This window comes from Cyprinodon tularosa, unplaced genomic scaffold, assembly GCF_016077235.1.
Source record: "Cyprinodon tularosa strain WSP-4 unplaced genomic scaffold, ASM1607723v1 ctg96, whole genome shotgun sequence".
In the NCBI taxonomy this organism is placed as follows: Eukaryota; Metazoa; Chordata; class Actinopteri; order Cyprinodontiformes; family Cyprinodontidae; genus Cyprinodon; species Cyprinodon tularosa.
The window spans coordinates 521,759-549,374 of NW_024039740.1; the positions used below are offsets into that span (position 1 = coordinate 521,759).

Sequence of the window (27,616 nt, forward strand, 5' to 3'; positions counted from 1 at the left end):
TATATCACAGGAACCATCTGCTAATAGGCTACAAGCCTAAGTTGGTTTGTTATATGTAAAACATTAAGATGAATGGCAATTGTGATAAAAGTGTTTTAATACTAACTGGTTGATTAAAGCTAAGTTTAATTCATGCAGAAAAATTACATTGAACCAAAACAAGTTCATCTTTAAAAATGTATTTGCTGCTTTAAATCAAAAGTAAACCATGATAAAATGATAAAATATGTTGTGACTGCCAGTGTATGTGAGGGGAAAAGGATAAACTAGTTGATCTTCTGAGCTGACACTTATCATCAGCAAGTTTACTTTGGGAAAAAAATATGTTCCCACAGTCATTAAAAAGCCTCCACTTCAGTGACTCAGAGGACACTTTCTTTGTGCTCTTCCTTGCTGAGAGGGTGTCAGAATTTGTTTCAAGTACAGTTGTTACTCTGATCAGTGATGCTATACATATAAGGAAACAGTTTGTAGAATGCACGTCTGTAGAATGCAAGCATGTCTGCTTTATACTTCTACATTAAATGTTCAACTTAACAGCAACTGTTGATGTTTAACAGAGTACATTTTTACACAAATTTATATGGTTACATGTCTTTTTTCAAAATTAATCAGATTCTTCAAAAAGCAATTACTCACTGTCATTCTCTCAGCCTGCAGCAACATTGTCTTTATCCAGCTTGGATATAGGTGACTACACCTTCACATCAGCTTATATTTTGACAGTGGCTTGTGTGTTTTGATGCAGTCCCTAGCGTGATGGGAATCTGAATGTGGAGTTCACAAAGACTTGCCCTTCGGGTAGAGGATGATGGAGACTGGCAGAGAGACCGTTTGAGTCTATCATTCCCTTTGAAGTTTGTTCTTGAATCACACAAAGAAAGAGATGTTCATCTTCACACTAATTTAGTCAGCACGTCTACAAATGCTCTTGACTTACCCTGGCCTTAAACTTAAGTAAATATGTTCTGACTCATTCTCTTCATTCTTGCAAAAGCGTTTGGGAACTTTAAATGTAGTCTTCAAAGTTTGCAAATTAGAACTTCAGTGAAAAGAATTATAGTAACAAAATCTATTTTAACTAGTATAGTGGTCTAACATAGAAATGTCAGGAATAAAATTACACAACCAGGAAAAATAAGCATATTCATCCATCCATCATCTTCTCCCGCTTAGTCCTGTCAGGGTCGCGGTGTGGCCGGTGCATATCTCTGGCAGTCTATGTGCGAGTGGCGGGTACGCCCTGGACAGGTCACCAGTCTGTCGCAGGGCAACAAAGAGGTAACAAAGACACAAAACCATAAACACAAACACACACTCACACCTAAGCACAATTTAGAAAAGTCAATTAACCTTACAGTCAGGTTTTTGGCCTGTGAGAGGAAGCCGAAGTACCTGGAGAGAACCCACACATGCACAGAGGAAACACGCAAACTCCATGCAGAAAGACCTCGGGCTGAGAATCAAACCCAGAACCTGCTGGCTACAAGGCAACGGGGATCAAAAAATAAAAATATTCAAAATAATGAAATATAGTATAACTATAAGTATGGCAATAAAATTTAAACTGGACATAAGCGGATTTATAATGTCTTATCACATGTTATAATCTTATACGAATATACTTTTACATATTTAATGTAACTTTTCCTGTACTTGTAGGTTGTTTACCTACTCCTACCCTTTTACCATCCACATATCAAAAGTTTTTGTTCCTGTTGCAATATTCAAAGGGAACTGTCCTTTCTTTCTCAATGGTTCTTCATGCCGAACATCCACAGAGGCCAGCGATTTGTAATGTAACTAATACTTGTGTCAACAGTTTACCCCTGCTGATCTCTGGTCCTCCCACTAGAGTTGCCCTGGGCCTCTTGTCTGCTTCACTGATAAGTGCTCTCCTTGCACCGTCTGTCAGTTTAGTTGGGAAGGCCACCTTGTATAAGTTTGCAGTTTTACCATATATTATTTTGTTAGCTTGGGATAATGGTTTGAAGAGCACTATAGATGATGTATGTAAAATGTTTTTTTTTTTTTTTTTTCAATTTAACCGTGCATGAATGTCTATAAAACGTCATGTCTTGCCTATAGAGTTCTTTCATAGAACTGTAATAATTGGTTAACTTATGAAGCGAATTGGTTGCACTGCATTTTATTCAGTAGTGTCACTGTAAAGGCGGATAAAGAGACATTTTAAAGTACTCAGAAGTTTATTCTTTTTATTCCACTTTAAACTGGTCCATCACTTTGTGAAGGTCAGTTGCATCAAATCCCAATAAAATATATTGATATCTATAAATGAGATTTGACAAAAAATAAATTAGGAGATATGAATATTTTTTATGACAATGTTTTGCATGACCTCTGGGTTTTTGACAGGGGTATCGAGTCTTATGTATTATTTGCAGATATGATTGAACCAGCAATTCACCAATTAAATAAAAAGGCTGTGTTTTTTGTTGCTGTTCTTTATCTCAACAAATGAGATAAAGAATTGCCCTTGAAAAAGCATCTAATCCGGACAACTATAGTTATGTTTACAGTATATTTTAAGAAAACACCTGCACACAGTGCCAAAGCTACCAGTACCTGGTTGAAGGACCATGGTATCCCTGTTCTTAATTGGCCAGCAAACTCTCCTGACCTTAACCCCATAGAAAATCTATGGGGTATTGTGAAGAAGAAGATGCAATACACCAGACCCAACAATTCAGAAGAGCTAAAAGCCACTATTAGAGCAACCTGGGCTATCATAACACCTGAGCAGTGCCACAGACTGATCGACTCCATGCCACGCCGCATTGCTGCAGTAATACAGGCCAAAGGAGGCCCAACTAAATACTGAGTGCAGTACATGCTCATACTTTTCATGTTCATACTTTTCAGTTGGCCAACATTTCTATAAATCCTTTGTTTTTATTGGTCTTCAGTAATATTCTAATTTTCTGATATGATGAATTTGAGATTTTCATTTGTTGTCATTTGTAATCATCAAAATTAAACAAAATAAACATCTGAAATATATGAGTTTGTATGTAATGTATGAATATAATATACAAGTTTCACTTTTTAAATGGAATTACTGAAATCAATCTACTTTTTCATGATATTCTAATTTTATGACCAGCACCTGTATATATCTATCTTCAACAAAAAGAGTTTCTTTTCATTCTAAATCTTAGGGTAGTGCAATTTTATATTAGAAACAATATTCTTTCCCACTGTCAGTCAAGTGAGCATAGATTTGATTACAGCTCAGACAATCACCTTGCCTTGAGCTGTTTGCAAAAGGTGTAATCGGAATCCAGTGATGTTAAACAAGGGTGACAGAAATCTCTTTGGGGAAAAAGGGGAGGGTGAGTCGACCAGGCACATCATTCAGTGTGTTTTGTTATAGAACACAACATTTCATATGCTCATGAAATAAAGAAACAAACAAAACAAAATCGCTTCTGCTGATAAAATTTGTTAACAATTTAGGTTTGTAAAGAACCAGAGAAAGTGACTAATTTATTTTATTATTATTCAGGGTAAAATTTAAACACCACCGTAAAAATTAAACAAACAAAAAGAAAAAAAAAATTTGTCAGTAATAAATCGTATATCCTTGATAAACTTCATATGCTTCTTCTTTAAGTAGTGTCACATCAGTCAGTAAGATACAGCAATAGCTTAATCTATCAAGGTAAAACTGATCCTGTATTCAATGTTTTGTGCCAGTGAATTAATATATATATAATATAATTTAATATATATCTAAAGAGATGCAAGAAGAATACAATTGCAAAAATAAACATAGTTGGTTGCATAAATCCTTCCAATGCATATACCGACTCAGAATCAGATTTATTGCCAAGTAGGTTTGCACTTACAAGGAATTTGACTTGGTGTTATGGTGCAGACAAATTAGATATATATACAAAGAATACAGAACCATAGCTCAATACAATATAAAACATACTATATACTATATACAATATATTTAGTTTATAGCCATATACCATGGATAGCCAGCAAATTTGATAGTAAAGAAAACTTCATTCTTAATTTCCCTCATCCTGCTAATTCTCACATACCGGTATTTTAAAATATGTTTGATTAGAAATAGTGAACTCCCTGTGCTCTCCAGTGCTTTTCCTAAAGATTTGTTGCAGATTTGTTTCGTCTTCAAGAGCTATTTTTATACAGTTAATTCATGTAGAATTAGTCTTTAATAGAATAAAGCAACTAATAACGGCATGAAATAAATAATGATAATGAAAGAATACTTTTTTGTAACTCATAGAATGATTTCTATGAAATCCTATCAACTGTAACAGACAAATTACAATGAATTGTAAGTAAGAGAAAGGAGGATTCAAAAAATGCACACCCTACTTTCAGAATTTGTTTTCATAAATAACATTTTGCAATTAAGTACTTCATTTTGTAAGTTCTTCCAACCAAAGTTACAATAAAAAACACAGTGAGCTGAAGCTGAAGGAGCATTTTGAAAACTAAACCACATCAAGATCTTTTTAATATAGCGAATTCAGTATAATTCTAGTTCCATTTTACTCAAAGGTCTCAGAGTGAGCCTATTATTGATGGCACCATTATCTGTGCAGCTGTAATCCTAAACAGGGCCAAATCATAGCTTCAAAAGCACACTGTTTAACCCTCATTTTCTTAAATTAAAGGCTTTTTCCATGTAAGGTCCAAAATTGCCAGAATGACTGGAACAAAGTGTACATTTAATATTACAGTGTGCAACAGAAAGAGGGACACAGTGTTACTTTTTCTCATCAAACTATACTGTTTATATTGTACTGTACTGCCTCACATCACCACTCCCTGATCAAGATAAGTGGCTTTTTGCAAAATTCTTTGCAAAAATTAAAATACCTCTCTCTGTCTCACATACATACATATATCTATATATATATATATAGATATATGTATGTATGTGTATATATATATATATATATATCTATATGTATGTATATAGATATATATATATATATGTATGTATATAGATATATACATATATATGTATGTATATAGATATATATATATATATGTATGTATATAGATATATATATATATATGTATGTATATAGATATATATATATATATGTATGTATATAGATATATATATATATATGTATGTATATAGATATATATCTATATATGTATGTATATAGATATATATATATATGTATATATATATATATATATATATATATATATATATATATATATATATACACATATATATATATATATATACATATATACATATATATATACATATATACATATATATACATATATATATATATATATATATACACATATATATATATATATATATATATATATATACACATATATATATATATATATATATATATATATATATATATATACACATATATATACATATATATACACACACATATATATATATATATATATATATATATATATATATATATATATATATATATATGTGTGTGTGTATATGTATAGTATATGTCTGTGTGTACAGATATAATTAGAATATACCGAAGTGAAACTAAAGAACAGTGGTTAAAATCATATTATTTTGTTCTCAATAGACAGCAGAAGCAGACAAATAGCAGGTGCAGGTAAAAGTTAACATCCATTATGCAATGCTATTTCCCTCCTAACATGCATCACAGTTTGATGTATTTTCCCATACTGAATTAATGTTTCTGAGACATCCCCAAACCCCCAAGCTAATAGATGAGGCTCAGGTTTCTATCTGGCCTAGATTATCTGCTCAGAAGAAAATATGGTTTTATCAGGCTATTGTTTGCCATGGAGTTTTGCAGCATCACTGGACAGTAAAGTCTGAAGAACTTATTCACTAAGATATAAACAGAGGAACTTTTTAAACTTTTCGCTAGGTTGTGACTGAAATCATCTTACAAAGAAAATATATCAAATATGGATTACAATGTGGTGATTCTTTCTCCCAAAGATAAATTGTCATCCAAGTGCACAACATTTTTCTTTTCTAATTGCTGAGTCAGGATAGAAGACAACACCATTCTTTGAGCAAAGTTACAAACTGTGCGTTGTCATCCTAACCCCAGGATTATTTTGTCAGAATCTATATTTAAGAATGTCTTGCTTTTACTTAGTCAAGCTAAGTTATCATTTTCTTTAATGAAATTTCAAACCAGGCTGGAGTTCCAGGTAATAAACTAATATCACATCATATAGTCTTCCTTGACTCTGTAATGCCATCAGACTGGGCCGACCCGGGGTGGACTGCTACTGTCAACATGAGAGCGGAGCCGCTGTTCTTCAACTTCAGTTTCTCATTAATGAGGTAAGCCTGAATCTATGAAACACATTTAAAAGCTTTTTCTTTTCATTGTTTTACATTTGATTTGTTTTTCTTGAAACCCAACTTCAGTTTTTATGTATGCTGTGAGACAGAGTCTTATTTGTCTTATTCAAAGTCCACTAGGGTGTGAGTAAGACAAATGGGATTATGTCTTATTAATTTCCAGTCAACATGTCTTTTGTCCCCTTTGCATACTTTCAGTATGTGCAAGACTGTTGCTTTTGTAAGTATATGCTGATTAAATGTAGTGTACTAAGACTTGTGCAGGGAAACAGCATGTTGGATAAACATATAAAAACTGTACATTAATATATAAAAATGATTTAAATATTTATGTAAAAACGCCTCCTGGTACATTATTTTGACTTTGTTATCTAACTAGATTTTCCAAATATGTTCTGTATTGGATATGTAATTCTAAGAATTATCATGCACACCAATGAGAGGTAAAATCTTTGCTGAGCCCCAACTGTGTGAATAATTATTTTGCAAATATTTTCCCTCTGAAAGTTTGCATATCCATTTGTCAAATCCATTTATTCTTAATTGGAAATTACTAATTCATTCAATGCAAAACAGCTTTAATCCATCCCCAAGGGTGCAATTACATGGTAAGCAAGGAAGAAAAGAAGTCACACTAAATGGAAAGCTGTTGAAAATGTACAATTGCACTCTTTTGATTTGCCAAACTATCTTCAGACCAAACTAAGCTCATTGATTAGATGCATCCAACCCTTTCTGTATGAAGACAGCTGGTAAAGATGTATACTTCTTTCCGTTTTTTTATTTCATTCACACAGAGCTTTTTAATACCATTGTAGTTCTGTTTCATAAAAACCTTAGAGAAAAAAATCAGGGAAACTATAAAAAGCAGGATAAACAATGTAAACCGAGAGGGGTAATAAGGTTTTTACTGATGTACTATAATCAGGGCATACAATCAATCCCAATTATTTTCTAAACCCTGTTGCTAATTTCTAAATTATAAACTCTAAGACAGATTTTTAGAGTTGGCGGGAAATGTCACCAATATGGAAATCAGTTGGGAGCAGTCCATGCTACATTACAGTCTTTAATCCCATGATTAAATTTGTAATCTAAGGCTAATTCTCCCTGGGCTCCAGTCTTTTCAGATGATGTTCTGGTAGCACAGCCGCAGTGGGATTCAACTGTAATAGCAATTTTCTTAAGATGTTGGGCTGACGCCATGATATCACTAATATCATGTGACTTTACCATGAATTTACTTTTCTGTTTATGAAGCTGGTATTAATGTTTGCTGGTTTTACTTTGCATTATTAACATTTTTGGCCATGTTCATTCATTAATTTATTCATGAAGGAAGGAAGGAAGGAAGGAAGGAAGGAAGGAAGGAAGGAAGGAAGGAAGGAAGGAAGGAAGGAAGGAAGGAAGGAAGGAGGAGGAAGGAGGAAGGAAGGAGGGAAGGGAGGAAGGGAGGGAGGGAGGGAGGGAGGGAGGGAGGGAGGGAGGGAGGGAGGGAGGGAGGGAGGGAGGGAGGGAGGGAGGGAGGGAGGGAGGGAGGGAGGGAGGGAGGGAGGTAGTATACAACAACCAATGTAGAATAAAAAAAATTAAATATGAAAGATTACTACCAAATGATAATAAGAAACACACGTTTAATAAACAAAAAAGGTAAAAGAAAAATTAAAGGGAATAAATCAAATAAAGTAAAGTCTCAGGATATTTTCTTTTTTTAATGATTGATTATGCAAATAGTCTTATATCACATGTAATATCTGCCTTATAGCAGAGCTGAAGGATGTATTGTTTTTTCCATCATGTCTAGCAGTATAGACACCACACCCCTTTCCATAACTAGAACTATGGGCTCTGAGCCAGTAAGTATGACAAAGCAAGTGTTTTTCATTCTATTGTTTAGTTTCTTTGATCAATGATGCAGACAAAACAGACTGTGGGTAGAAAACCTCTCTACCAGAGACTGATAAGAGAAGCAGTTATGGAAACTTTTAAATGTCCTTTGCCTTCATGCTTCTAAATTGTAGATCAGACAAACAATTATCTTGGTATTAATCTTCTCTTTAAAGATCAAAGATATTTGCTAAATATTTTTGTTCTTTGTGGAAAGTCACTGACTGTAGAGTTATTTGAGTTATTCCTGTGGACTCAGAGATGCACTGGGTGTCTAGGTTCTGTGGAATAAAGAGAAAATGTGTCTGTGCTGCACTTACTTTTTGATCCACTTAATTCTTAGATGACACAAGCTGTGCTTTATCTGTTAAGGAAACAAGTACAGTACCTGTGCTGCGCGAAGCTTTTCTTATTACCTGTTATTTGATTTTTAAAAGCATTAAAGCTTGTGGTCCAAAAATGTGCCACAATGGTCATTAGTGGTACATTTAGATGCTTGGAGTGGTTACTCATAAAACATTTGGACAGAAATGTATCCTTAATATAAGAGGAAATTGATTAATTGTGAAGGAAAACTGGTAGCACTCAAACAGATAAGCTTTTCTAGAACTGTTTTGCTGCATTAAAAAAAAAAAAATTAAGGGGAAAACAGTAAAGCAAAAACAGTTGCTGCTGTTTAGCAATGCCAAGCCCAAATGACGTATGAGGCTTAAACTTGAAAGACTTCCAAACCATCTTAAACTCTGTTCCAGGTCCAAGTTTGAAAGCCAGTAGGATTTGCTACAAACAAACATGGAAATCTGGCTTACTCCTATTGACAATACAAACTGATGGAAATGTGTTGTTCTACATTTTGTGCTTTGCAAATTGTAGCAATGTTAGCAGATTTCTTGTGCTATACATTTTCTGCATTAATTATTTTCATTAAAATACATGTTTTGTTGCATTTTTTTGTTTAGGTTTTTTTTGTTAGTTTTTTTAGTCTGACATCTTCATTGCATTTTGAGATCAGGGTCATTTGTTTATTTGCTTAATTAAATTCACGCTTAAATTTACTACAGTTTAGATAACATGAGAAAAAGCAGGCCATTTAGAACGGAGACAGGAAATTAATGAAGAGTATACAGAAGAAACTTAAGTTCAAGATAAGAGAAAGCACGGAGGCATACAGGAAATGGCTGGAAAACAAACTCTTGCAGAACAATGACAGGGATGATGAAGATCAGAGGCTTTAAGCAGAAGGATGATCAGACAGATGGAAGTCTGGACAGAGCCGATGAACTCACTACATTCTTCAGGTTCAGTTCTGGAAAAAATCTCAGCATCTTTCTGTCCTGCCCTCAGTCACATGGACATCCAGCCCTCCTCTGCCATTGATTCTCTCCTGCTTCTATTAGTTTGTTATCAGCCAAATCAGAAGGTGATGCTGCTCCCTCCACCTTTCACCTGTCTATCTCTAGAAGTCAAGTAAAGAGGCAATTGGAGAGACTGAATCAAAATAAGTCACCAGGTCCTGATGGTGTCAGCCCCATAGTCCTGAGAGCCTGTGGGATTCTAGCATCTCTTCACCTTTAGTCTGATCTTGGAGACAGTTCCAGTGATGTGGAAGACCTCCTTCCTTGTTCAGGTGCTAAAGAAGACTCAGCCAACAGTCATCAGTGGCTACAGTATAGACCTGTTGCCCCCACATCCCACATCATGAAGGTCCTAGAGAGACAGCTATGAGGACCCCCTGTTTTCTTATCGCTGGGGAGTTGGTGTAGATGATTCCATCATACACCTGCTTCAACAAACCCACTGTCATTTAGATAAGGCAGACTACTGTGAGGATCATGTTCTTTTGTGTGCATTTAATACTATTCAGCCTGACTGACTTGTGAGAAACGACAGTTGTAGACATCAACTATCACCTGGAAAGACTACCTGACAAACGGACCACAGTTTGTTGGACTGAAGGGTCAGCTGTCTAATCAAGTAGTCAGCAGCACAGCAGCGCCAAAGGGGACGGTACTCTCTCCATTCCTTTTTACCCTGGACATGTCTGACTTTAAGTACCAGAAAGAGTCCAGTCATCTGCAGAAACACTCAGATGACTCTGCAAAAATTGGTGCATCAAATATGGACATGAAGCTGAGCACACAAAGCTGGTGAACCGCTTTGTGGCATCTGATCCTGAATGTCAACAAAACAAGGGAGATAATTGTAGATTTAAGAAGAAACAAGATCAAGTTGAAACCCGTTAACATAATGGGAGTAGAAGTGGAGGTGTTTGAGGAGTATAAATACATTGGTGTTCAATTGGACAACAAACTAGACTGGAGACACAACCATGAAGCCATCAACAAGAAGGGATAGAGCAGAATACACTTCCTAAGGAGGCTTAGGTCCTTAATGTTATAATGTTTAATGTTATGATAATGTTTCAAAGCGCAAAAGTCAGTGACCTAATTTCATTTCTTTTTTAACTGCATATCTTATTCATTGGTATTTACATTGTGGAGTATACATGATCAACAACTTGAGTTTCAGAAATACTTTTAGAAAGTGTCCCTCAAAGTTTTAAACTGTATATAAACTATCTATTTTAGAAATGGCTTTCACTTTCCTAATCCGAAATCTAGCATAACACTCTTAATTTGTATTCTAAAATAATATTACTGGCTTAAATTAAATGTGTACCTTTGACCTCTGAGGATTTTTTTCACTTTTCTACAAAAACAACTAACAGAACGTCACTTAAAGGGGTCATATAATGCAAAACAGAGTTTGCATTGTCATAGATGACTAACGATAGTTCAGTGGGTGAAATGGACATACAGACAAGTTCAAAAACCATTGACACCTCCTTTCTCTGCAAATCTCAAAATTCTAAACTTCCACCGTAAAACGGGCGAATTCAAACAAAGCACCAAATTGATGTCAATTCGGGGATTTTGCCTTATTTGGTTCTGGCCTGTACTTTTGTCACGCCCCAAAATTGACATACAGACCAGCCCACTGGTTAACTGGCCCAAAGGAGGGGGGCGTATGAAGTATCGACTGCTGGGCCGCTGACTGGACCGTTGCACTGTAGTCGACCAAAATCACGAATTTGAAATTCGCCCGGACATTTTTTTAGGTATGAAAAGTAGGACATGTTCGGCAAAAAGAGTATGCCTGGTCACCCTACCATATCAACAATTTTGATGTTTCATTGAGTGAGTGCTTGTTGCCATGATGATTTGCTCAGCAGCTTTGCTCGTTGTAAACCAACCAAGCAGCACACAGCTCATCTAAATTTTCATGAGCATACCATAAAAGGAAGGAAACCTGTCGTTTCATTCTAGGGCATATAACCAGGCTTGCATTAGGGCTCATAGAACAGCAAATATGCCATTTTCAGACCAACCAATGTTACACACCATATTCAGATACCCTAAGGACCGACACCAAATACCCTATTTAATAATTCTATGACCGATTTAAAGCAAAGTAAATTATCCCTTTAAGCCAAAAGTCAATAAACTTGCTCTACTTGTGCACAAAACTTCTATTAAAATGTCTTTCTTTTGTTCCTTAGGGGGCACTGGTAACAGCCTGTGCAGACGACACACTACACTTGTGGAACCTCCGCCAGAGACGACCCGCTGTCTTGCATTCACTCAAATTCAACAGAGAGAGGTATGCAAAGTGCCAGCTTGATTTATAGACATCTGATTAGCACAAACATATATTTACTAACACTGAGTAAACACAAACTTCACACCTTTCATTTATCTCGGAGTTTGGGTTGTTTTCACCTTTTTTGAGAAATCCGACCCAGTGACCAAAGATTTTTACTGACTTCCGGTGTTAAACAAAAATTTCCTTACCTATCATGCCGTACCAGAAGATTTCTCTACCAGCCTTGCTGCTTTGGTTGAATAAAGGTTTTTAATATAATTAAATTAAATATTTCCAATGCTTTGATTCTGGGAGAGAGATGAACCTTTTGCCTGCTTTGGTTGTAAATGCACAAATTCCAGAGATCTCTGTGTTCCTTTGCTTTGGAACCACATAAAGGACGTTTCTACCCCAGTGCTACATACAGCCTTTTTATGAAGGTCTGTATAGCAAAAAAATATTAAATAAATAAATAAACTTTCATCAAAAAGAAAAAAGAAAAAAAGCTATCCTTGTTTTGCTAATGGTACCCTGGTCATTTGAAACATGGTGATGCTTGACTTCAACTTGATATTGCTGGTATCAAATGTGAAGCCTTGTATAGGAGGTTGTATTGAGAACACAACTGTGGCCCAATAATAAAAATAATCCCCAAAAATACAACTTGCCTAATAATTCTGCGCACAGTGTAACTCTTCAGGGTCCTAAAGCTAAAAAAGATAGGATGTTACTGTTGTAATTCTAAATACTTTTCCTAAAACAAAAGGTGGTTAGTGTTGCAAAAATAATGGGCCATTGCAGAGTCCTGACTCATTATGCTAAACTCTTTTTATGACACAAGTTAACAAGAAGTCAACAAGTTAATTTATTTACGTGACTTATGTTGTTCTCAGTTAAAACACTACTCTGGGATAAACCTTTGAAAACCTAATCTTATTTTGGTCACCTTGCATCTTAAGAAACAGTCATTTTTTTATCATTTGAATATCAAGACAACATGCATTGGTTTTAGTCACTGTATCTTTGTTGAATCTGAATATTTTTTTTTATCTGTCAGCAGTTTTTTTGAGAGCACTCTCAATCTTGTGCTCTGCGTGAACATCTTAAGCTCCCCTTAAAAAAAACTCTATAGTGACATAACAAGAATCATTTAGTTCATAGTTAGGTTCACCAAGGGTGCTGGGAAGGTAATCTGGGATGCATAAAGAAAGCAGTTCCCTCTCTATGACACCAGATGTAATGTAATAATTTAATTTCTACATAGAGGCTGGTGGAAATAGCTTAAGGAAGAACATGATGGAAATCCTGTGGCTTTGGGGCGAAGGAGCCTATTAGCAGGAGTATCTGCTTATTCTAGCAAATTTAAAGCAGAATTGACCCAACAAGCCTTTTGCCAAAACCCAACTTAATCATGTCCAAACAGGCTTGCTAGAGCTAAAAATAACTACTGTGAGCAACAAGGAGAGCCATTATATACAGAAAAAATGAAAGAGTGGTGACCCTTTGCAGACCAAAATTACTCCAACAGTGCAACAGCATCTCATTCAGGATGCTGCAAAGAACCGGAAAAGTATCTAAATCACACCAGGTTTCACTTTCCATTGTTAAAGGATAGGGTTCATTAATGAAAAAACATGGATTTTTGTACTGCTTTGCTGCCTTAAGACCTAGATGTAATGCTTTAATTTATACAACAGTGAGTTCTGCTTATACCAGGAAATCTTTAAGAGAATATTCAGCCATCGTTTTGTGACCTTATATCCAAGCACAGTTGAGTTTTTGATGCCTGATAATAATCAAAAGTACACAATCAAGTTGGCCTCCAAATGTCTGAAAAAGCAAACTGTACATTTTGGAATGATGTCTGAACCTAAGAATGATGAGAATGTATGTTTTAGGAGGCAAATACTCAAATATGGACAGCTTGCTTTTATCTTAATAAATTAAATAATTAATTGAAAACAACATATCTACGATTACAAGGTCCTTATCTGATTTCAACATTTTTTTGATTTAACTAAAATCAAAGCAAACGTTTGGAGGCAACAAAGATCAAGATTGATGATTGATGCAAATGATCTGACCAAATGCTGTGGAAAATTGTTTGTATACATAATTAACTGATGCTCTGTAAGAAGTAAGAATTTAATTGGTTAGGGGAAATACATGATTAACAAAAAACCGAGAGAAAAAAGACAAAAAGTTTAGCTCTCTCAGAATCCATCAACCATGTGTTTTGCTGTCTGTCAAAAAGCAAAGCCCTTTTATTTAATGCAACAATTCTGTTTCCATGGTACTGCGGCATGGCTGAGATGGAGATCAAGTCTATATCTGATGATTAATGATTAACTTGAGTTCAACATTAAAATTTTTAACTACCAGGTGCTTCAAATTGTGCTGTAATCCATGCTATGTTTTGACTAATTATGAAATCAGTCTTAACAGTAGAAGTCAAGATAACTGGAAATTTAGAAAGAAATTGGTGTTTGTCAAGCTTTTATGCTTGTCGGTCGAAGACAAAGGAGAAAGAGAAGAAGATATGTAAATAGTGAAGGGTGTAACTGGAAAGGTGTTATTTTTTAGGCTGAACACCTAAGAGGCGTTTTGTGAGAACATCATCTTTCTTTTTTTTGTCAAACCCAAAGTGGGAAATTTTTAAAATGTTGATATGATTTTGTTCATACACGCAAGCTTTGTGGGGTTTTTTATAATCACGTTTTACCTCTATTCCCATCTGTAACCCACATGCGTGTCTTGCTCACCACATTGTTGTGTTAACCATGCATGTGTCCGTGCTTTTTACAGCCCTTTTGATGTGATTCTGTGGCAGTATCACAGCTCCACCAAAGTCCCTGGCATATGTACTACAGCTTCCTCAGTGTTTTTTTTCATCTTTTTATATATTTATGAGATTTTCTGTCCTTGTGTACTGAATCAATTTTAGAGTCACAATGTCACTAGCTTTCAAATTTCTTTCAACACAAAAGTGTACCCACAACATTTTATGACATTTAACTTCAGTTATCTGATGACAAAATTCTTCTTTTTCTAACAGATGACCTTCAGAAAGATGCACTTGCAAAACTTTTTTCAACTGATAAAAAATAAATTTCCATTTTGAAAGGAAATGGACATGCTGGCTTAAAATACACTATAATAATATCCAGTATCATATATTTTTAAATTTGTAAATGTAATTTGGTATAAGTAAGAAAAGTAAGCAAGTAAAACTTGTTAGTGACAATATGAGATCAACAAATAACTAAACATTAATCTTTCTGATTTAAAGCTCTGCATCCCTAAAGGCATCATATTCTCCCACTCAATCTTTCAGGGGTAGAGACATATTTTCTTTGTTCATAAAGACACTTTAATGACGCTTTTGAAGACTGACTGTGATGATATATTTCAAAAATACAAATGTTTCTGAGTAGGAGCAGACAGTACAGAAATCACTCATCAGTACATGCATTCAAATAACGAATACATAAGCCGCAAGGGGTCACCTCATCATCTAAGCAAAGACTGGCAGTTTCTAAAGTTCTCAACAGCAAAAGTAATGCAAGAATGACTCATAATGATGGTATGCAGAAGGTTGAGTGCTCAAGAGTTTGTTTTTAATTAGCAGAGCACAAATATTTCAGGACTCTAGCGTTACAGCAGTCAAGGTGGGAAAATGGGAAGACATTGTTACATGTGTTTGAAGTATTAATTTACTTAGAATGACCTAGAGTTTGATTTATAATTTGTGTTTAACACAAAACCGCTTCTTATGGGAAATCCAGGGACAGAGAATGGTGTTAGTTTTAAGATTTTCATTTAAGTCAATAAATCCTGGCTTTTTAACATAACGTTTTTACAGTAATTTAATTTGTTATTATCTGTATTACATTACACTGGATTAAGTTAGCAGTATAAAGATGCATATTCGTGGAAAATTAAAAGGAAATGTTATCTCATTTATTTGTTTAGGTATTTATTTGAATTAGGACAATGCACATTCATCAACATGTCAGCTTAAAGCATCAATGTAAATACGGCAGAATTAGCACAACAGCTAATTTGCATCCACTGTCCTAAGGCGGGTAAGAACAGTGATCATTAAACAAGACACTACGGGAGAAAGCAGAGTGAAAACAGATCAGATGCCAATAACATGCAATGGCCCATGGAAACAGATCAATTTACCTGTGAACACATGTCTGGTTAGTTTTCAGCCATGTTTTAAGGAGATTTTAAAACTTATGTAGGTTTCACAGCCCCTAACATGAGCTGGTAGTGTGTTCTATGACTCTGCTCCTCTGATGGATGCAACTATTTGGCCAAATTTTATCCCAAACTGCTGAACATTACAGTCTCCTCTGGTTATAACCCAGATGTTTATTCTAGTAATGTTTTTTTGCTTATAAAATCTGTTAGAGGAGGAGGGGTAAGTCAATTTAAAACTTTAAAAACAAGACACGCATCCAAAAACTAATGATGTTCAAATTAAAAAATGTTGTACATAATTAAATTACAATAATGATAACATAAAGGGTTTTTGTCAAGAACTTTCAGAGTTTTCTTGACTGTAGGGGTTTCAGAATGGCCTTTGAAGTTGAATGGACAAAGGGTGATTGAAATAAATTAGAAACTATTTCAGACAATAGAATTGATTAAAAAAATTAGCTCTCTTGTATTGACCATTTTCATAGATAAAACAGCTGCATATTAATCATTTGAAACAGTAGAGCTATGAATTGATGTATTTACATTTGAGGACAAATACCAATAATGAGCACATTTCCATACCGTTCCATACCCATTAATTTTTTGTACATTTTTACATGTTACAAACTCAAATGCATAAATAAATAAAAGTATTTTATTGGGATTTCATTTGATAGACCTAATCAGCATGTAAAGATGAAACTGTAAAGTTTTAATATTAAAAAAGGAAATGCTTTTCAACATTTCTTTAACAAATGAAAATCTTAATACAATGAGGAATATATTTTAGTAATTTTAGAGGTTCTGGTAAATAATTAGTGACACAACAGAATTATATGCACTAAGCAATATGCTAGACGGGTCAACGTTAAAAGATTAAAGAAAATTTGATTATGAAATAAGTTAAGATTTGAAGCAGGCACATCTGACAACCAAATACTGAAAGGAACTGTACAATTTCAACCTACCGATACAATGTCATCTAAACTGAGAGGCTGAACAAGCTTAGCAATACTCAGTATACCTAAACGGAAAATGGTAACTCCAAAGAAACTTAATTAATTCACTAATGTGTCATTATAAAAAGACTTGTTTGTGGATAGTCATATGTGTTTTAGGGTTAACAACTTACATTTTGAAGCTAGTACTTCTTTGGCTACATTATAAGGGATTTTTAAAAAAAAAATTCTGGTGGGAACCTCAGGAAACTTAGGTCAGATTTCATGGGGGGACTGATTGATCCAAACAATGGGCAAACCTTGAGGAAAACATCTTATAGCCTGCAAAGACTTCAAACTGGGTCAGAGATTCACTTCCCAGGATTACAACAAAAAGTTTAGATCTAAAGCTAATTTAGGATGTGTCAAGAAACGCATTTACTTTTATAGGCATTCTACAACCAATACCTTGGGCTCTTTTGTAAAGATGCATTGTAAAATATTTACAATCTCACTAAATAATTTACAATCTCACTAAATATCTTAGACATGTAAGCAGTGGTAAATATTTTTTAGGTAGTTTCCATCAAATGCATTACAAACATCTAGATATATAGTTTCTTCCTAAACCTTGGTGCAAAAGGAGGAGGCAGAGCCACTTGCTCTCATTTGAGGGGCATTGAATCACAGTTTAAGACAATAGAAGGGAAAAGGCATCATGAGTTACCCACAAAAGCTGAGCAGTGCCTTTCCATTTAGCTCTGTGTCTCTGGGCTGAATCTCTGACAATTAGCGCCCTAACACCCTACTGGGATCCCAAAAGAATACTGTCTGAAGAATTGTTTTGTGACAACTGTCAGCTTGTGCCTGCTGGTCTTCTGTGACTACTGTGCTGCTGTCAAAAATAAATAGATAAATAAAATAACTGAAGAGACGACAAATAAAATAGATTTTGCAACACATGACACAGTGGACTGTTTCTATTGTGTTTCTCTGAGCAAAACGAAGCCGTTTGAGCTAATGTAGTCATCATTATGGCACATGTTTGTTGTTTAATGATACAGTAAGTCTTTAGGGAGTTCTTTTAGCAGTTGTGACAAGTCACGCAGAGCAGATGGCAAGGTTGCCAATTCCCTGGGTGATGTTACCAATTCACTTAATCTCTACATCTGTTTACTTCATTAAGGGTCTTTGCTCCTCAAATGGCCTCACAGAGCATAGTCAAAAAGCATCTAATCTCACTCTTTCCTTATTTTCTTTAGTAGTAGTTACACAATCGTGGCTCCTTGTTCCTCTGGTTTAACTCAAGGCTTTTTACCGAGTTCAGTTCTTTAGGCATGCAACCTTTTGTATTAAACATTTACATTTTTTTGTTCAAACTAGTTTTTCATCTTTTTACAAGACTTGATAATTATAATAATAAGAACCTCATTACAGAAATTATATGTAAAAAGGATAAAGTTTATTCGCAGAAGCGTCCTTTTCAATAAAATATTTACCAACATAAAACGCTGGAAGAGATATGGGCATCACCTCCAAAACACTTAAGTCACTAACTTCCGCTTGTTTAAATTTTCACTTTCACCTTAAAGGTATAGCAGAGAATTTTCGCAAGTTTTGCACATGCACAACCCTGTACCCGCTCCCGAGAGGGAACGCTTATTAAATTAATCTAAGTGCTTGCACAAGCCAATTTCTCCTCGTGCACGCTCTGTTTAAAAGTTGCTGTTTGCTTCAATCATACAAGCTTACGTATTTTCCAAAAGAAGACTTGCAATTTTTCCACTATGTCAGACTAACCCCCGGTAAGTGAAAATGGGGATGAGCACAATGGATGACTTACATAAACAACTTATCATCAGAATGAGTGACAATTGGGAAGACCACTTATTTTGATGATCCACCTGGAAATAGAACATCCTCCACAATACCTTTAAGTTTTTGTTAATAGAAACCTTAGCCATCATCACTCCTGTTGAAGTCCCAAAAGTGCACAGGTTTACCTTTGTGATGGTAGGACAGACAAAAATGTTTTCTGGGAGGCCTGGGTTTGGATCTTTGATGTTGTTTTGTTTATCACTCTCTTACCATCCTTCTCCCTGTGTGTTATGTATGTCAAGTTAAACTTAATGGCAAGTGTCTTAGAACTGTGTCATATGCAGAACCTTGGCAATACAGGAGGCAAGCCAGGCCTTTTCCTAGAGCCTCAAGCTGAAGGGAGAACTCTGAGGATAGTACTGCTTAATAACAGTGATAGTGGACAATTTTAACAGTGAAACTAAAGGAAATAAAGCAGAAGTACGCCACACAGCCTCACAATATGATTCAAGTGAAAGGGCTCTTTCTAGAGATTTTAGGATGACATTACTCATACTCGTCGTCTCCCGCTTTATCCGGAACCGGGTCGCGGGGGCAGCAGACTAAGCAGAGACTCCCAGACTTCCCTCTCCGCTGACACCTCCTCCAGCTCTGTTGGGGGAAGCCCTAGGCGCTCCCAGGTCAGCCGAGAGACATAGTCTCTCCAGCGTGTCCTGGGTCGTCCCCTGGGCCTCCTACCGGTGGGACGTGCCTGGAATGCCTCCCGAGGGAGGCGTCCAGGGGGCATCCGAAGAAGATGTCCGAGCCACCTCAACTGACTCCCCTCGATGTGGAGGAGAACCGGCTCTACACTGAGCCTCTCCCGAATGACCGAGCTCCTCACCCTATCTCTAAGGGAGAGCCCAGCCACCCTGCAAAGAAAGCTCGTTTCAGCCGCTTGTATCCGGGATCTCGTTCTTTCGGTCATGATCCAGATTTCATGACCATAGGTGAGGGTAGGAAGGTAGACCGACCGGTAAATTGAGAGCTTTGCCTTTTCGCTCAGCTCTCTCTTCACTACAACAGACCGGTGCAGCGTCCGCATTATTGCAGCAGCCGTACCGATCCGTCTATCGATCTCCCGCTCCATTCTTCCCTCACTCGTGAACAGGACCCTAAGATACTTGAACTCCTCCACCAAAAGCAGGGACTCTCCTCCTTACTAAAGTGACTAAATGCAACAACCATATGAAACACTAAGGGTATTAAAACACTGATGTGCTTTATCTCCCCCCTGGCCTGTTCTGATATTGCCATCACCTTAAACCTCCAAAGTCCTTATTGAATTGTGTGCCGTCTTATTTTTCCTCTATCAAATAATCCGGCTGCTTGCAAGGTAAGTGACTTTTGGGTTGAAATACAATGAATCCCTGATCTCTACAAATCTAAAAGGTAACGGTGTGTAGTTGTGTGTACCTATTTTTACATGCTGACGAAGACACAAGCATTACTAGTGATTTAAGCAGTTTTGTGTTCTCATGTCTTGCAAAACTACAAGCACTAATGTCTTTATTTAAATATTTAAATGGGACAATATTTCAAATGTAACCAAATTTATGTAAGGAGTTCGATCAAAGCACGCTCCTGTGAATCACCCAACCATTAAGGATTCAAATTTGGTGGGAACATTGGATATTGGTATTCCCAGATGCTCTTCATTCAAGCTAGTTAAGCTTTAACATTTTTAAAAGAACAGACAAAACCTTAACCTCTGCATGAGCATACCCAATGGAGGAAAATTTCAAAAACCTATAACTAAGAGTCATTATAAAAAGTATAAACTCAGAGGACATGAATAAAATGTTTTCTGAAGTGTATTTGTAACCTTTTTTGATTGTGTTTGAAAATGACAAAATTACAAAAAAGGTTCAAGCAGTATGAATACCTTTTACAAAAGCCCATTTTTAAATATCCAGGAAGTTTAGTATGTGAAATTTTCAGAAGCATGTTTTGGAAATCCAAAATTAAGCTTAATTGAAACAAGAACTTGCGAAGCTGTTGGCATGTCTAAAAAAAGAGTTACATGAAAATGATGGTTTCATAACAAGCAAATGTATCAAATGTACCAGATACTAACAGTTTATTATAGTTTAAAAGACTGGCTGCTGCTTTACAGAAAGTCTACAGTTATTGCATGAAATAAGTAGTTTGCATGTTTAACAACGGAAGAATAGGAAGAGCAAAGGTTATTAATGACATCTGTATTCTAAATAAAACCTTGATTCAGAATGAGTCATGGTTTGGCTTGTGGAAGTGAGTCACACTATGATGTGGTGGAATGATAAGAGTAAAGTTAGGACTTAAGTTTCAAAGTAAAATTTTCTGTTATGTATAAAAGTTTCAATTATTGTGAGACCAGGCTTTTAGTTTTTCACCACAGATAATTACTGATAACAAACTGAAATTAGAAACCCTAAAAGAGTGACTGAATTCAGACATTTTTTCGTTCTGCTTTTGCAATTATTGTTACTCTGTTACTCTTGAAAATTTTCCCAACAACTATATCACCACAAGTGCCTATATTATATTTGTGAGCCATGCAGAGATTTTGCAAGTCTTAAAGGTTTCTTTACTCATATGTCTAACCAAGGGCGTAGGTTTGATTTGAACTTTGGTAGGGACACTATTGGTCTGGTGTCATTGGTGCTATGCAATATGCATGCCCTTTTTTATGCTCGATGTGAGCATCCGTACTGATAAGAGGAATTCATTGTTAAAAGAGAAAAGCAACATTTTGCTCCATTAATAAAAATGTTATAAGCTCTACACTCATTAGATACTGTTTATCAATGTTTGAAGTATCACCGGCTCTGATGAATGTGGAATTAGGACTGTTTTCCACTTTGAAAACGGTTTCCTTTGAACGACTAAGAGAGAAGGTAAATACAGTGTTTTCTTTTGAAGATATAGAATTGTGCAGAGTTAAACCCCACTCTAATATTTGTACCTACTATTCTCTCCCTGTATCAAGCAAAATAATATATTAATTAAAATATTAACTTCACTATAAAAGTTGAACATCTGGGCTGTAGTTACTCTGTGTAGCCAATTTCATGTATTTCATCTGGGGCTGAAAAAAATGAATCATTAATTGATTATTTCAATAATCGTCAACTAATTTAGTAAGTGATTCATCATTAACTGGAGTATAGAGACTTTAAAACACACAGTAATATAAATGTAAAATGTGCCTTTCCCCACAGAGCAACCCACTTAGATAAGTTATTATATCAAAATTGTAAAAATAAAAACAAAAAAATGAAAACAGTAATATCAACTTAATATCGGTAAAAAGCAAACCCTCACATTTTCTTTTTTAGTTGGCTGTGGCTAAGAATCAGAAATGTTGATGGCTTACATCCTTTATTTGCCCATTTTTCCAGCAGTCTTCAGAACTCCTGGCTGACTCAGAATATTTCGTTTTATAAAAGAAAAAAAAAAGGTTTTTGTTTTTTAGTGTACATGATATTAATTTTTTTTTTATCGGGACTAGTTTTGTAGCCTAATATTTATTGTAGTAACCGCTGCATTCTAGTGTGAATAAATTTTCAATGTTGCGCTCCAAGCACACGCGGACTAGAAAACAGCCAATCAGAGAGAGAGAAGGCGGAACTTAAGGCATAACAACCAATGAGAGTTGAGTTAAACAGCGCAGCACAGTTCCATGCGCTGCTACATGAAAGGGACAGGAGAGACAAGGCAGAGGAGCTGCGAGAGGAAAAGAAGCCACTGCTGCAACAACTGCTGTAAATTATTGTTAATTATTGTTGCTCACATCCAATTATTGGTCGGGACAATTAGGTTGGTTCAAAATTTTGGTAGGGACATGTCCCTATGGTCCCTATGCAAACCTACGCCCATGTGTCTAACCATAGAGTGGTGTTGCTGTGGTGGTCTGTCTACAGTGAATTCTCTTGCATTGACAGGTTGCTTGGGCACGAATGTCGCCTTAGGCTAATCCTGCACATGTAATGGAGCTTGGAAACCTTATAACTCTGATATATGGTCATGCTGAAAACTGCAGTCACACACTCTGGACCTAATCGTTGGAGAATCAAAATAAACATTAGAAAATTGCATTAGAATAAAATGCATTAGGGGAATATATTGTCAGTGATCTACAAAGATGCCATGTGGAAAATTTAAGACGTGGAAAGAGCTTTGGTAACCGAGTAAAAGGTTCCTAAGCTACGGGCGGCTGGAGATTGGTCATTAAAAAGGAGGAAGTGAGAATGATAACAATAATAGTGAATGATATCAATAGTGAGTACACTTTTCAAGTATACTGTATATATTAAGTGCTACATCCATCCATTATCTGACACGTTTGTCCCAATTGGGGTCGCGAGGGGTGCTGTTGCCTATCTCCAGCTGTCAATGGGCGAGAGGCAGGGTACACCCTGGACAGGTCGCCAGTCCATCGCAGAAGTGCTACATATAAAAGTATAAAAGAGAAAGAGGAAAATAAAAGTTATATTCAAAACTTTGTAATGGAAACATAATTCTCTGAAAAACGTACTTTATTTTTTCCTCTCATAGAAAGAAGGATAATCAGATTTACAGCAAGATTAAACAGCTTGCTTTACTTACAAGCACCAAATTGACCCAAGCAATTGCAAAAATGGCCAGTAATTATAAAAATATAATTCTTCTATGTGCCATTTAAAGAACATCAAGTCTGGGTTTGCACCTGACTTTTAAGCTTCGTAAGAGTAGACCTTCCCCCCATTTCCTTTTGGATTTAATCTCTTTGTGGCTGCTTAGAGTTTCATTTGCATAACATCCACCAATAAATCTGAGCTCTGATTATTAGACTCTGATCTGCATATTCATGGTTGTACATGTTTAAAAAAAATGTTTTCAGGTGCTACCCTCTAATTTTGAACACACAAATCTCTTTGGACCTTGTATGAAGATTAGCTTTGCGTGTGCAACATATGAAACTCAAAAATGCTTAAGATTAAGTGAATATATTTAATAATCATGAATATCTTATTGAAAACATATATAAATATTCAAAAAGGCAATTTTTAAAATAACTAAAGGCTAGTAAAATTACCAAATTATTCAAATAGCATTTTTTTTTTTACTATTTCTTAATAATAAGCTTTGAATTTTACTTGCATTCAGTTTTTTTCCCCAGATTTCTTTTCACATTATATATATATCTTATTCTTAAAATTTATATTTCATAATTATTTGTTTATTTAATTCGGAGAAATTGTATTCCATAGCTAACGCTTTGTGAGCAAGTCTTTTGAAGATCAGGCATTCTTTTTTCAAACGGTAAAGAAACTAGAGAATATTATATGACTAAAATGTAGGAGGGTCATATGGACATTATAGATTATGGGTTTCATAAAACAAAAAGAGATCAGCAGATATTTTAATGTAAAATATTTTACATGTTTCAATAGCTAACTGACTTCCTGTATATCAAAGAGAATGAGTTAAGTCCTTTTTCCTTACCTTAGACCACTCCCTTCCTTAACACCAAGTTTTCTAGTTGTTTTATACTGAAAGTGTTTCTCACAGAGGGAACGCTTTAACTGGTTAAAAAAAAGAAAAGAAAATGCTTTTTTTGTCATAACATACTTCTATATTTTCAAAAAATTTTAATCAAGTGCAAAAACAGAAAAAGTTAGTTTTTAATATTTATAATAGTTTTTTTCCAGGTCCTGCAATATGATACTTGACTTAGACTTGGACAAACCTTATTTTAATTTTGTATACACAGAGTGTTTACAAAACGACATTTTCATACATACAGCTTTTTCAACAGTGATTGAGCAGCTTGGCAGTGAAATGAACATTTCCAATCATAAAGTGCAGCAGTTATCAAAATGTAAATAGGAGCGTCATATAACCCCAGAATGTAGGACCCAGTATTCAGGCGAGACAGACATTGGGAAGTTTCATAGCATTTATTCAAAACAAGCAGAACAGAGAATAAGCAGTTCTGTGGATCTGAGGATCTGCAGCGACTGCGGGGGGAGGCGGGGCACAAACCATCACTGGCACTCCTGTTTAGGTGGTCACACAGCTAAGTGACCACGATAATCGGATGGAAGATGATTATCAATGTGAGTCACTTACCTGGTTTAAGGTAAGTTCAGTCCGACTCCTAAGAGTGAGGCAGGATCCAGCCAATGGATGGCCAACGAGATGCGGCGCAGAGTCTCCCAGAGTGTCCCTGATGCACTAGCCACATCTAAACAGGCAAATGTCTAAGCCAGGTCAGGGAAACAGTCCAGAACAAGGACGGTTCTGAGATCCAGGAGTCCGAAACCTGGTCAGGGGTTCCGATCGGAGCAGGAACAGACAGATCCAGGGTTCCAGGAATCCACAGAGTGTTTAGGCAGATTCAGAGTCGCATGAGTCCAGCAGCGAGGTCAGGCAGACACGCTCGGATGAAAACAAGCCGACTCAGAGGTGGAGAGGCTAGAGACAATGGATGGTACCAGGAGAACTGCCTAACTTTAAACTGGCTCCCTTCCACCGAGCCAAAACAGGAACAGGGAGCACCCATTGGGCAAGAGCCAGGACATGATCAGGACATGACAAGACAACACTAACACCATCTCTAACAACTGGCCTCCTAGAACAAAAACTTGAACTATGGAAAAAAAAAACTAAAACCCAAACAAATGAATAAACATTATACACTGATCTGGCCCTGATAGCTGGGCTGAACCGTATATAAAGCAGAAGGAGCAGGTAGATAAGATGAATGATAATTAGTGAGCGGAGAGTGGGTTCGGCAGGTGAGCGAGGTGAGTAATCAGATCAGCTATCAGGGCTGCGACCATGTCAAGGAGAGACATGGCGTTGATTTGGAAGTTTCAGAGCAGTCCAAAAATAAACAAATATGGTAAATACTCTTGAATGTGTAAAGATCATCTTATGTCATGTAGTTTATACTTGAAAGTGATCAAGCTCTTTACACAGATTTGATTAAATCATACTTTCAGTAATGTTATTGTCCTACATTACTTTGTTAGGTATTCTGTGAACTGAAAGGTTCTGTTCATATTGTCAAATTTGCATATATATAAAAGATAGCTGTTGTTTTAATATTTAGTCTAATACATATGAATTTATCCATTACCATCCTTCTGCATCAGGTTCAGACAGTTGGTTAATTTACCGAACTCCTTTGTTTTCCAGGATCACCTTTTGCCACCTACCGTTTCAGAGTAAATGGCTCTACGTGGGGACGGAGCGTGGAAACACACATATTGTCAACATAGAATCCTTTATTTTGTCTGGATATGTTATCATGTGGAACAAGGCCATAGAACTGTAAGTATTTCAAACACCACACTTTACAGTATTAACACCTTTAACAGTGGGAGTAGGTTTTAATTTATCAGGGTTGATGATGGTGAAGGAACAGTGTGAATTGTTAAAGTAGTTAAATCTAGCTTAATACATTTTTTGTTGTGCTTTTAATGATATAGAAAACAATTGCTAAAACCTGGTCTAAAGAAAAACGCTTATTAGATAGAATTTAATATTTATATTTAGTTTTAGGTTGAGTTATTGTTAATTTCAATGTAAAAACTCATCTGAGTTTTCGTTTTTGTTTGTACATGGTTCTGTGTGCAGGCTAGCAGTCTACAATCGACTTTAGATTGAAAACAAAAATCACACTCACAAAAAAAAGGACACAAATATTGTTCAGTTGAACCGTACGCCCTTTTTTTTCTTTACTTCACCCGCCTATGTGCCACTCTTCTGGTTTTACCCTGACACGTCACCCTCCTGCAGTGTCAGTCATAAGTCAGTTTTTTGTGTTGTTGTTTTCTTATGTCAGCCCAAAGTAAAGAGAGCAGTCTTAACACTGATGTGTTAGTGTAGGAGGCTTGTCTGCCAATCAGTTCATAGGGCCAGGGTGTTAGTGTTAGTGAACAAAGGCTGTTAACTGACTGGTGCTTTATGGATCTCTCCCTGGAAATACAAAGTACTTGTTTAAATTTGCTGACTATAGAGATCTGGCTGTAGGCTGCAACCTTATCAAGATCCCTGATCTTGATCAGGCTTATTTAAGAACAGCTGTTTGCTGATGCAGATTCCCAATCTGATACTCCATGAAAATCCTGCCATATATGCATACATGTTAACTAAGTGACGGTAAATTAACACAATATGCCTAAAAAATATTACACTTAATAAGGACCTTCCTATAAACGGTCCTTCTTTTATTGAGACAAGCAGATAAACAAATGTTAGTGTCAGTTGATGGGCCAAGGTATTTCACATCAAATGAAATAGATAAGAGGATAAGAGAAAGTAAATAACTTTGGCAGTTTTTGGGGAAATTCATGTGTCCCTACATCAAAGTAAAAGGTGATTAAAATAGAATAGAATAGAATAGAATGAAAAAGAGAGGGTGTGTCAAACCTGTTGAAAGATTAGTCCAGATCATCCTCGTTTTCTAAAAATTATTATGTTGATTTGGTTCAGCTGGTCCTCGCTTTTAAAAAATACACATTTAAAACAAAATATCATGAAGAAAACCATGTCTTTCTCTACCATCTTCATCTAAATAGCACTTTAAAAAAAGAAGCATAGATTATGGTAACCTAACAGCATTAGTAGGTTAGTAATGGACCAACAATTCTAGTATAGAAAATTTTATTGGATAACAGAATTGAAAGAGCATGTTAAAACTTTCTATAAGCATTGCTAAAGTATTTAGTCATTAAGGACAAACACTACCTGA

The 27,616-nt window shown here is 35.8% G+C and overlaps 1 protein-coding gene across 12 annotated transcripts in view; it reads left to right on the top strand.

Moving 5' to 3' along the window:
- Positions 1–27,616, top strand: part of stxbp5l (syntaxin binding protein 5-like) — a 168,486-nt gene that overhangs the window by 58,203 nt on the left and 82,667 nt on the right. For all 12 annotated transcript variants that reach the window (XM_038275456.1, XM_038275457.1, XM_038275459.1 and 9 more), the window contains exons 3-5: positions 6,256–6,337; positions 11,805–11,905; positions 26,059–26,193. In XM_038275456.1, the coding sequence (XP_038131384.1) occupies positions 6,256–6,337; positions 11,805–11,905; positions 26,059–26,193 (318 nt within the window). The remainder of the gene's footprint in view (positions 1–6,255; positions 6,338–11,804; positions 11,906–26,058; positions 26,194–27,616) is intronic.